Source organism: Mustela erminea, chromosome 4, assembly GCF_009829155.1.
Source record: "Mustela erminea isolate mMusErm1 chromosome 4, mMusErm1.Pri, whole genome shotgun sequence".
Lineage (NCBI taxonomy): Eukaryota > Metazoa > Chordata > Mammalia > Carnivora > Mustelidae > Mustela > Mustela erminea.
The window spans coordinates 89603887-89615532 of NC_045617.1; the positions used below are offsets into that span (position 1 = coordinate 89603887).

Sequence of the window (11646 nt, forward strand, 5' to 3'; positions counted from 1 at the left end):
GGGGGTGCCTGGAACAAGGGCTGCGTAGGGCCTCCCCACAGCTGGAGACTTGGCCATGCCCTGCAGCCCAGACTGCCTGGAGATGGACTTGGGATAAATTTGTCAGTTTAACAGCCTTCAGCCAGGCATTCAGAGCCCAGTCTGTTTCTACCTTTGGGTTCAGATTGGTCCAGAGCCAAACCAGACCCCAGCCATGCACCGGTCCCTCACTTCTCCAGGCTGTATCTCTCCTGGGGTTCTTCAGTAACTCCAGGTTACTTTGCTTGGGGGACATCAAGGACACCCTTCTGTTCTAGGTCTCCCTCAGGATTTTAGGTCGTTGAGACGTGAGCCAGAGCCCACCTTTTCCCCTTTCTACCCAGAGAATTTGGAGGGAACAGTTGCCTAGAGCCCCCGGGAAGGCCCAGAACCATCCTCCGCAGGGGCCACTAAAGTCACTTTGGTTCCCCAAGTCCCTGCAGAATGGACGGTAGGCACTGCCTATGCTGCCCTACCTTGCTCAGGTCCCCACAATCCTCAGGGCCTCCCTCCCTCTGTCCCCTACCCATCTCCAGACCCCTCCCCCTACTGCGAGCTCCTCCCCGCCACGACGGGGAGGGGGCGTCGAAGGGGCGGGGCGCCGCGCGGCGGCCGGCGGGGAGGGGGCGTCGCGGGGCGGGGCCTGGCAGCGGCGGCGACGGCGGCAGCAGCGACGGTGGCGGCGGCGCGCGAGGGCTTGGAGGTACCAGCGGCGCGCGGGTCCGGCTCGGGACGCCTCGGGCTCGGGCTCGGGCTCTGGCTGCGGCTGCTGCAGCGGCGCCGGCCCACCGGTGCGCTCGGCCTCCCGGGTCCGCCGCGGAGCGCAGTTCGAACGCCCGCCGAGCGCCGGCCGGGTCCTCCTCCCGAGCCTGCCGCGATGGCAGCTGCGCCGGGAATCCCGAGCAATCTCCTCCGGCTGCCCCTGCTCAGCGTCCTGCTGTTGCCGCTGCTGGGCGGTGAGTCGCGGCGAGCTGCGGGGACGGGGCTCGGGGAGCGCGGGAGCCCCGCGGGCAAAAGGGGGCACGAGGAGGTGGCTTTGGGCAGCTGGGCCGGGCGAGACACCCTGGAGTGGTGGAGAGGCTGGCGGCAGGCGCGAAGTCCCGGCGCCCGGGGTGGCGAAGCTCCCGCGGACTCGCCCCCTTGGATTCGCCCGGGCCCCTCTCCCTTGGCGCTAGCGAGGACGCGTTTCTACCCGCCACGGAGTTTTCCCTGTCGGAGCGGAGAGTTTGCTCGGGAACTGCCGGGAGTTGCTGGCTCCCGGGCTCCGCTGGGGAGTTTCTTTTCGGGAGGGAAACGACTCTGTTCCTACTTTAGGGGAGCGCGATGCGGTGGCTGGTGGAGGGACGGAGTCCCTCTAGCAGTCTCTGCCTAGGTGAAGGAAGCCGGCCTGGGGCCGGATGCGGGATCGACCTGCGCCGCGCGGAGCGCGGAGCTTTGTTACCTACGCCGGCCAGACGCTCCCGGCTTCCCTTCTCCAAGTTCCCGAGCCAGGCTGGGACCCTGATGACCCTGCTAGTGCGGACAGGAGAAAGGAAAAAATAGGGCCCGCGCCGTCTCCTCCAGCTCTTGGGCCTGAGCCCGGAGCCCCAAGCCCGGAGCCCACTCCCAGCCGGGTCGAATCTGGGGAGCAGGGAGTCCGAGGCTGTCGTGGTGACTAATGTGTGAAGGCCGCTGCCAAAATCGGGCATGGCCGGCCTGCAAAGGTGCGGACGGGGTTGGTTCTGCTCCTTCCTGGATTTCCATCCTGTCTCTCCTCACGGAGGAAGGAAAATCTCTCATTCTGCGGGCAGAAAGGCAAAAAGAGTTCATTCTGCGCTTTATTGGAGGGCCTTGGCGTTTTGATGAGGGTGTGGCTTGTATCTACGGGGCAGACAGGACCCGACACCCCCCCCCCCCAGCCCCCCGCCATCCCCCGCCTTTATTTCCTGGCTTGGTCACACCTGAGAGTCACCACTGAGGTGTTGAAGTGCTTTACAGGAAAGCAGCAAGCTACCTGCACACCACAAATGGCCTGGACTGGAAATATGCAACACCCCCCCTCCCCAAGAAAAAGAAAAAAAAAACCCACAACACAAAATCTTTGGTGATGATCCTGGCAGCAGCCCTTTTTCGAGAAATCTGCTCAGGGCTCCTGGTCCTAGCTTATCACTTTTCCTCTTTCTTGGAAGAGTGTCTATAGGACCGGTGGGGGTAGAGAATTGCCTTTTCTGACATCTCCCTGGCTGGCAGCTGTTGAGGGATTTTGGTGGTGATGGAATCAACATCTCCCCCAGCCCTAGTTTAAAAGGAGAGGTAAGAACAAGTTCCCAGGAATCGTAGGAGGTGTTTCTGGAGCTGCCCTGTGTTTCTCGTGATGTGTAGGGTGGTTCTTGCTCGTGGCAGGACCCACATCTGCTCCCAGAGGAAGTCTGAAAGTTTTTTTGTGCAGCCAGGATGGGGTGGGGGCAGCCATATGGACGAGCAGCCCCAGCTCACAGGCTTCCTGGATTGGTGGCTGTTGGGCTTTGGGTGAGTGGGTCGCCTGATACGGCTATCTTCATGCTGATGTTTAGAGCTAGAGCTCTGGAGTCAAGGGGAAATTCTGATGTAGACTGGGTCCTTGTTAGTCAACAAATACTAAATTCCTAAATTCCTTCTGTGAGAAGACAACTCTGATGTTAATCGATGTTAATCCGATGACGATGACGGGTGTTTAAGTGGAGAGAGAGGGGGCGTCCTGTATATGTGGGGGGGTGGTTAGGGCAGGCTGTCGGTTTGGGACTGGAAGTCTGCAATCTCTGCTGGGGGTGGGGAGATGTCTTGTGTTCAACAAAGGAACATTTGAATGAGAGCCTTAAATCAGTTCCACCAAGTCTGTCCTGGTGTGGAACCTGTCCCTGTGCTATAAGCAATTTCAGCTGAGGCTGTGGCGTCTGCTGTCTTCTGGTGAAATCCGGGACTCAACGCATCCCTGGACAGCATGACTTCAGGGGGCAACGATTTTTTAATAGATTACAGTAGATTTTTCCATCTCATTGTTTAACTGTGTAATTAACTGGAGTTTAGTGAGACCTGCTGTTAATAAGGCCAGAGTGAGGGACCGAGGCTAGCTTGGTTTGTGGATTAGACCATTTTGAAGTTTGGATAATTATGCTGTAAATGGCTGTGTAGCTTTCCAAACTTTGAGATTCCTGTCGACATAAATACAGTGGAGGCGGAAGAGAGGGCTTGACTTTGGAAATCTGGGATTCTTAGCCCCAGCTGTTTGCATGGTCGGTTGTGGTCACTACCCATTCCTCTTCCCATCCCCCCTCTCTGGGTTCTTCCTTCCAGGCTCTTGTGTCTTTGGGGAGATTGACTTGTCACAGTAAGAGCTACGCTGTCCTGCAGATTCCTCAAGGCTCTGCAGCCTGTCATTCAGACCTGGGAGTTGCTTTTTATCAGTGGTGGGTTTCCTCAGTCGTTGGTGCGAGGGAGGGCATGGATAATCTCCGTACTTGGCTTGCTGAAGGATCTAGTCATACTCCTGGCGTTCACAGCAGGGCTGAGTGGTGGAAAGAGCTCAGGCTGTGGAGAAGAGCAACTCAACCTTTGACAGACCCCGTGGCCCTGGGCAAATTTCATGACCTCCCAGTTTGCCTCCTCTGTGAAGAGACTTCCCAGAGTTGTGTGAAGAATTAAATGTAATAAAGTCTATACAGGGCCCTTTTCTTGTTCTTCCATCTCCTGGGATGGGCTTCCTACATATGTTTCCAGCCTTACAGTCACCTCTAACAGGAAATATTTTCCACCTACTGGAGCCTTCCATTGCTACCCAACGAGTCAATTTACCATCCCCTGAGATAGGCGTGGTTTCTCAGCCCTTTCTTTCCTCTCCAGCCAGTCCTTGGTATATGTTGCCTGGCCCATCTCTCGCTCAGCCCCACTTCCTCCCCAAAGCTGTCCCGTTCTCCTGCCAGAAAGATGCCTGTAGGACTTTCGGATTCTGTCATTCTTAGGACACTAACCTATTTTTGTCCCATTTGAGTTTTAACTAAAGCGCTCCCCTCTTGTGTAATTCCTTACAGTATCATTTATGATGGGTCCTTCTCTAGGTTTATTGAAAAGGTGAGTGAAATTTTTGGCACTGGGCAGAGTAATCAAGGGCAAAGGTAAACATTCCCTTTGCCTCCTAGCTGTCAGGGGTCTTTTGTGTTCCTTTTAGCTCCTCTGGGTTGGGGCTGCCTGTTGTTCCTCCTTGTGCCTGCTCTACTGTGACTGTATCAAGGGACCAGACCTTCCTTCCCTGTTTCTGGGCTGCCTGTTCATTGTGGTGGTTTTCTGAGTTTGATGTGGCAGGGCTTCTGGCCTTCTCCAAGAGTTCTGGGCCTGGCAACCCCATGTACATAGGAAGCTGACCTGTCTTGGAAGGCCACACTTTGAAAATGGTGAGCTGTGTAGGGGCCACTCAAAATAAGGTCCACAGAAAAGTGGCATCAACATTCCCGGGGAGCACAAGGAGAAACCTAGTCTGCATTGAATAAGCTACCCAGGTGACTACACCTCAGAGTTCCAGGAGTCCTGGGCACATGGCGCTCTCCCTCTCTCTCTCTTTAAAAGACTTTATTTATTTATTTGAAAAAGAATGAGCAGTAGGGAGGGGCAGGGGAAGCAGGCTCTCCCACTGAGCAGGAAGCCTGATTCAGGGCTCCATCCCAGGACCCGGAGAGCATGACCTGAGCCAAAGGCAGATATTTAACCATCTGAGTCACCCAGGTGCCCGAAATCCTGGTCTCCTTATACAGAAACTTGAGGGGTAGAGCTTTCAAATTAGGGGCCCTAGATCTTGCACAGTATTTGAAGATTTACCTTAACTAACTTTTAATTCATGTATACACTCTTGTGTGTGATGTCTGCATGTAAAAATTGCCTCACCGTGTCAAAAAAAAAATCACCTCCCTTTGGGTTGAACTTGATTTAGATTTTGTCAGGAAACTTGTCCATTAAACGTGGGACTCTAGGGCACCTGGGTGGCTCAGTGGGTTAATCTGCATTCAGCTCAGGTCATGATCTCAGGGTCCTGGGATCGAGGCCCACTTCGGGCTCTCTGCTCGGCAGGGATCCTGCTTCCTCCTCTCTCACTCTCTGCCTACCTCTCTGCCTACTTGTGATCTCTGTCAAATAAATAAATAAAATCTTAAAAAAACAAAAAAACTGGGACTCTAGAAGGTACGTAGCCTTTGGTGACTTGTTCACTTCCTCTTGGAGCCTCTGGTTTTCCTCGAGGCGCCTGTGCTCGTTTAATAATGAAGGGCAGTGGAGAAATTGGATTTGTGAGGCAGAAATTTGGTCAGCAGAGGACTTTTCAGGAATACATTTGACTCATAATGTCTCTGCTGGGCTCCAGCGGCTTTACCGGTGTTAAATCTTTGGAAGACTTTATATTTCGGAGCGAGGGTGTGTGTGAGTTTGTGTTTAAGCCGGAGGAGCTTCTGTGAGACTCAGCTGGGATGGATGTTGGCTGGTTCAGACTCTAATATTTGAGCCAAGAGCAGTTTGGGGCCAGGGATTCAGTCTTGGGTGTTTTCTTGATGGAGGAAAGGGTCATTGAGCATGGCTGGGTGCCCTAGGTCTGTTCCCTGAGACTTTCTCTACTGTCCCTAACCTCAGTAGCATGTGCCCCTGGTGCTGCCCTTGGCAGAGACACACGGTGGGGTTACAGGCTCAGGGCCACGCTTGCTATCGCTCACCTTGCCTTCGAGCTCCCTGCCTGCCTCCCTCCTGGATTCTTGCTCTGCCCCGCAACTGCCTCCCCCCACCTCCCCCACCCCCGGCCCCGACCCCAATCGCCTGGTCCTCTAGTCCTTGACGCTGCTGCTGCTGCTGCTGCTGTGGAAGTTTTGTCATTGTGGCCAGCTGAGAGTGCCGTCTTGGGGTTCTCCGAGTTCACCACAGAGTGATCACCGGGCCCTGCCGAGCCCCCGGCGCTTCGTGGGGAGCTGGCATGGGAGTGGCTACAGCTAATCCGTGGTTTGAGGAAACCCTCTGTAGTATGTCACTTTTTCCATCCTCTTCTCTGTGTTTAGGCCGTTTCCCTCCCAGTAAAGCCGCCCAAGTAGCAGTGGGGCAGGGAGGAAGCTTTGTTGGAAGGCCAGACCCATGCAGGCGCCTTTCCCCTCTTGCAGCTGAGGTTGGGGTCACCAGACTCTGGGGAAAGGATACACAGGTGAGTGAAACACAGTCGACTGGGTGTCCTGCCAGTCCCAAGCTCCTGCCAGCTGAGACCCTGGTGAGCAAGGATATGCATTTGCTGGTTTGGATGGGTCTTTAATTTCTAAGAATGAGGTCCTGAGTTGCGGGGTAGGGATTGTGAGTCACGTGTTAGGAAGATGTAGATCTGTAGTCCAAAGACCATCAGGTAATACTGTGGAAAGGCTGGTAACTGGAGGACCTATTTAAAATTGGAGTTGTCTGGGCCTGGCTTGCAGACCTGCCCATCAGCATCCTCAGGGAAGGAGGCAGAAAAGGTATTTCACTTTCTCGTTTGTTAGATTCTATCTCAGATTTTTTTTTTTTAAGACTTTATTTATTTATTTGACAGACAGACATCACAAGCAGGCAGAGCAGGAGGCAGAGAGAGAGAAACCAGGCAGTAGGCTCCCTGCTGAGCAGAGAGCCTGATGCGGGACTCCATCCCAGGACCCTGGGATCATGACCTGAGCTGAAGGCAGTGGCTTTAACCCACTGAGCCACCCAGGCACCCCTCTATCTCAGATTTTGAATAGTCAGTCCTGTCGCAGTTCAAGCTCAAAAGGAAACTGAGTTTTAAAATGGTTTCCCAGAAAAGTAGAACAAAACAAAATTGCTTCCCGGGAGATTCTTACTGATGTTCAGGTTTGAGAACCACTGGGTTTCCATAAGAGCTGTGTCCGTTAAAGTGGAGGTGTGGTGTTGAGAAAGGTTGGTGTTGGTCTGGAGGGGTTTAGGATGGGATCAGTCCAAAGCGTCCGCGAGTGTCGTCTGTGGGGGAAGTGTCTCAGTTGGGGCAGGAGGCAGGAAGGAGACACGACAGAGAGATGGGAATCACATGTAGTAAAAGACGCCACTTGGTAAAATGCTAAATAGACCATTCTAGAATGTGTAGGACAGTAAGTCCATGACACAGGAGCAAACAGGGAGGGGAAGGGCTTCAGAGGGAAGAGAGAATTGAATTGCTCATAGAGGTAGGCTGTGGTGATGGATCAGAATGACATAAAGGCGTTGGACCAGGAGTCTGAAAACGTGGCTGGCTCTTGTCTAACATCACACCCACCAGTGCATGATAGAGGAGGAGAAGACATTTGTGGTCCCGTGACACCTGCTTTTCTGTATTCTGGACCTGGCTTAATTGCTGCTTAGCCTTATGACCCTGAGCTGGTTAGTTAACCTTTTGAACCTCAGTTTCCTCATCTGCAAGGTACAAGTGCCGCTGATCACTCCCTTGTCCACCCCCCCCCCCCCCCCCCCCGGAAAGTTCAAGGTCGTGTTCCCCCTGGAGATGGTTGACCCAGGGGTGTAGCCTCTTTGGCCAGAGGCTACCCGGACCCTTTGTCTCCTTTTAGGGCATCAGCCTTTCTTTCCAGTCCTCAATCTCTAGAATGGTTTGTAAGAGCTTGCCAGAGTTATTTTGGACTGGCAGCTTTAGAAATGGTTTCCTCATTTGAGAGCACAGATGTTCTAAATGGGTCTCAGTATTCCAACAACATCTTGGAAAGGTGGGCACAAGCTCTTTGCATTTCCTGGTGAGAACTCTTCTCCCTCTGTCCTAGCAGATTCTCCCAGAGTGATCACTGCTTGTTCAGGGCCACCGTCTCCCTGGGCGTGCCGATGTTCTTCTAGGGAGTGGGTGGTAAGCTGTGTTTTGTGCAGCCTTGGCTGACTTAGAATATCCAGGGGAGGAGGAGATTCTGTGATCATGGGATGGCCGTGGGGTTTCCCCGGTCACTCTGGGTAGTTTGTGTGACCTTCTGTCAATACTGTAGGGAGTTTCCCGAGGTGTGGCATGGTGAGGGATGGATGGCTCTTTCCCTGGGTGGTTAAGAAGGCCTGAGTGGGCAGTAGCATGCACTGCCTCTGCTCTGGGAGATACACTGGCTCCTTTTTGCCCCTTCTGGGGTGCCGTTGGTGAGGCAGTGAGGAGAATGATGGGTCTGTTTGGGGGATGGCTGAGGTGTCCCAACAGCTAGCTCATAGAGTACCTTTGTGCAAATTAGAAATGGGTGCCCTTCCTCCAAGTGAATGCAACCCTGCATCAGGACACAGGGCAATATTTCAGTATTAACACCTTGGCTGGGTATCTTGAGTAGTGCACAACCTATACAATCATATGTGGCCATCCCATTGGAATGAGTGGCTCTTTGCTTCTCAGCTGATGGGCCAAGATGATTTTGGTGAACTCTAGTCTAATATTATGTTTTAGATGAGTCATTTTCTCTACTATTCACCTGCCTCCTGTGGTGGTGGCCTGGAGCATTGCTGTTCATCTCATACTGTAGGAGAAACCTGAGAGGCTGAGGCCCCAGTGCTGTACCTGCTTGGTATATATGTCTGTAGCTGCTGGGATCTTGGTCTGTTTCTGGGCTCCTCCCCCCACCGGAGGATTTTACTGCCTTGCACATGCAGGCTTCTAAAGCCTTATGTAATAATTAATAAGGAAGCCTGGCTGAGACTTCAGGGAAGCGAGGCTGCTCAGAGTTTCTTCCACATCTCATTAAGAAGTACCAGGCTTGCCTTTCTCCCTGGACACCTGGGTCCTCCAATGGTCCCAGGTAAAGTGTGTAGGCTTTCCTGTTTTAGAAAAATGCTGCAGTGATGGTAGAGTCTCTTCAGTAGCAAAGATGGGTTTTGGTGGGCTCTAGTTCTGGGTACCTTGGGGGGGTGTGTCCCTCGTTGGGAGGCACTGGGAAGGAGGCACGGGCCCTGCTCCCACATTTGCCCCAGACTGCTCATATGACATTGGACAAGTTCCACCTGCCACTTGGGCCTCAACCTGAGGACTTAAGACCTTGGAAGACCTTGAATGTGGTGACCTTTGGGGACTGACCCAGTATTGCCATTCACAACCTTCAGCTTTATTTCTGTCACATCTTATAGGCCCTTTTCCTCACCTGTAGTTTTGGGGAGAGGACTTTAAGGGCCGTATTTTGTTCTGGAGTGTCTAGTGCGTGGGCATAGATGTGTTTAGACTCGATCAACTGGTGATGTGGGTATTAGGGTTTTATTCCTTAGGTGCAAGGGGGAATGGAGAAGTTCGAGTAAATTCTAGAAAGGTTTGGGAGAGAATTCTTATGAGGGGGAAGAAGTTTGTGTGTGTGTGTTTTTTAGATTTTATTTATTCATTTGAGAGAGTAGAGTGAGCATGAGGGAGCTTGAGTGCAGAAGCTGGGGAGAGGGGTAGAGGGAGAAACAAACTCCTCACTGAGCAGGGAGCCCTACTCGGGACTTGATCCCAGGACCCTGGGACCATGACCCGAGCCAAAGGCAGACGCTTAACCGACTGAGCCACCCAAGTGTCCTCCAAAAAGAAGATTTTATCTGAGTCAAAGAAGGCAGATGGTGCGCCTGGGTGGCTCAGTCACTAAGCATCTGCCTTTGGCTCAGGTCCTATCCCAGGGTCCTGAGATAGAGCCCTGAGTAGGGCTCCCGGCTCCGTGGGGAGTTTGCTTCTCCCTCTGCCGCTCCCCCTGCTTGTGGTGCTGCTCACTCTCCCTCTGACAAATGAATAAATAAAATCTTAAAAAAAAAAAAAAGAAGAAGAAGACAGAAACTTACCTGGTTATTCCTCAAGTACTCAAGGAATTAGTGCTTTGGCAAGGATCACCTCTTCCTTTGCACAAAAGCAAGAACAACTGAAGAGAGGCTTCAAGCGGGGAGAAGGGGCTGGGGGTGCTTTGGGAGGGCCTCCTCTGTAACCCCAACAAGTGTACCCCCAGTGGCAGTCGACAGAACGCTTTCACGCACACTGACATTTGATCCTGTAGTGTGGCTCAGAGGCAGGCAGGAGGAAGATGGGTGGTTTCCGGGTGGGGGGAAGGTGAAGGGAGGGGAGGCATTTGGCAAGTAGAGCACCTGAGGTATGGAGTAAGATCCTGTCAGGACTGCAGGGCTGGTAGGTGGGAGAGCTGATTCTGTGTTCTTGTCTGTCTAGGGGCTGTGAAGTGCCACACACACGGGGCCCGGAGTGTGGTGTATGCCGGGGAGTGGGCTTGGCAGACGCGACCACTGTGTGGGTTTAGGGGCAGTCCTGTTAGAGGGTGGAGGAGCCTTCGCTCTTTCTACCTAAGGAGCGAGCAGTTCAGTAACTTCGCATGGAGAGACCTTTTGCCCCATTGTGTTCAAGATTGCCAGATTTTCTCCCTCTTTTTTAAGAATTTGTCGTTACAAAACAGCACGGTTAAGGTTTTTGGTGGCCCGTTCAGAGGTCTGTGTCCATCCTAGAGTTTTTAAGTCACGGTCAAACTATGTAATCTAGAAGTCCAGAACACGACTTGAGCCGAGGCTTCGGTTTCTCCCTCCTGGTGCTTCTGGAAGGTCGAGGGCAGTTGCAGGCTCTGGCTTGCAGGGGTGCTGCCTCATACAGACCTGTGTGCCTGCAGGGAGGTGTGTGTACACCCAGCGATGCTGTGCTGGAGACCACGTAGGTGGTAAAGAGAGTTGTCGCTGCCGTGGTTAACAGAGGTGCTGCCACTAACCGCTGTTGTGGTGATGGGTGTGCCCACACTTGGTAGGGACATGGTAGACCTAGGTTTCCCTTCTGTTTCTGATTTTGGAGGCAAGTCTTTTAATTCCCAAGAGGTTTCAGAATTGGTCGGACGGTGACCTCTGATGTTCTGGGACACGTCCGTGTTTGGGTGCCGGCTAGATCTCCCTTTGGCGGAAGCTGCTAACCCCTCTTGGCTTGTCCTGCCGAATTTTGTTCTTCTGCTTCCAAAGCTCTCAGGTTCCAGCTTGGGAACCTGAGTTCCATTGCTGAAGGGTACAAAGTGATACTTTGGTGTTCTGATTCTCTTATAGCTCATCTGTTTAAAAGGGAAAAAAAAAAAAGAGAGAGAGAGAGAGAGAAAAGGATTCTTCAGGTCAGCAGGTCCTTACAGAGGAGATGTGCAAGGATCGAGTTTGAGATCCCAAGTTCATTTCCAGCTACCCGAAAAAACAAAACAAATCACAAACAAAGAAAATGGTTGTCTTGCAGCCCTGGGAAAGGGGGGTGGGTGGGCGGGCGGAGAAGATTTGTTGTTGGTCTTATAGCTCCAGCTACAAAGACCAAACCATTCTATCTATTTGGTTAATTTAGCAGATTACCCAGTTGTTAAACTGACCAATTTAAAAAATGCCCAGCTTGCTAGCAGCTTTGTGCTTGTGGTCGGCCTGTGATCTGGCCTGTGATCCGGGCTCCTCCTCCACCGCAGGGGTCCGGGCCTCCTGCAGGAGGAGCTTCCCTGGGAGGAGGGGTGGCTGAGCCCGGGAACAGCCCCAGGGGGCCTGGAGGAGGATCTCTGTCTTCTCTTTACCACCACCTCCCACCACTCCCCCCTCTTCTGAAGACTCCTTGAAACAAAGGGCTTTTATTTAATAAACATCTCACCCTGCTTGGAAGTAGTGTCCTGAGTTTGTTGGTGGGGTGCAGGGAAA

General features: G+C 52.9%; 1 protein-coding gene across 1 annotated transcript in view; it reads left to right on the forward strand.

The window, feature by feature from the left end:
- The first annotated feature begins 664 nt into the window (after positions 1-664).
- Positions 665-11646, forward strand: part of PTK7 (protein tyrosine kinase 7 (inactive)) — a 64814-nt gene continuing 53832 nt past the window's right edge. Inside the window, exon 1 of the mRNA XM_032340033.1 lies at positions 665-974. Within this exon, the coding sequence (XP_032195924.1) occupies positions 896-974 (79 nt within the window). The 5' untranslated portion in view covers positions 665-895. The remainder of the gene's footprint in view (positions 975-11646) is intronic.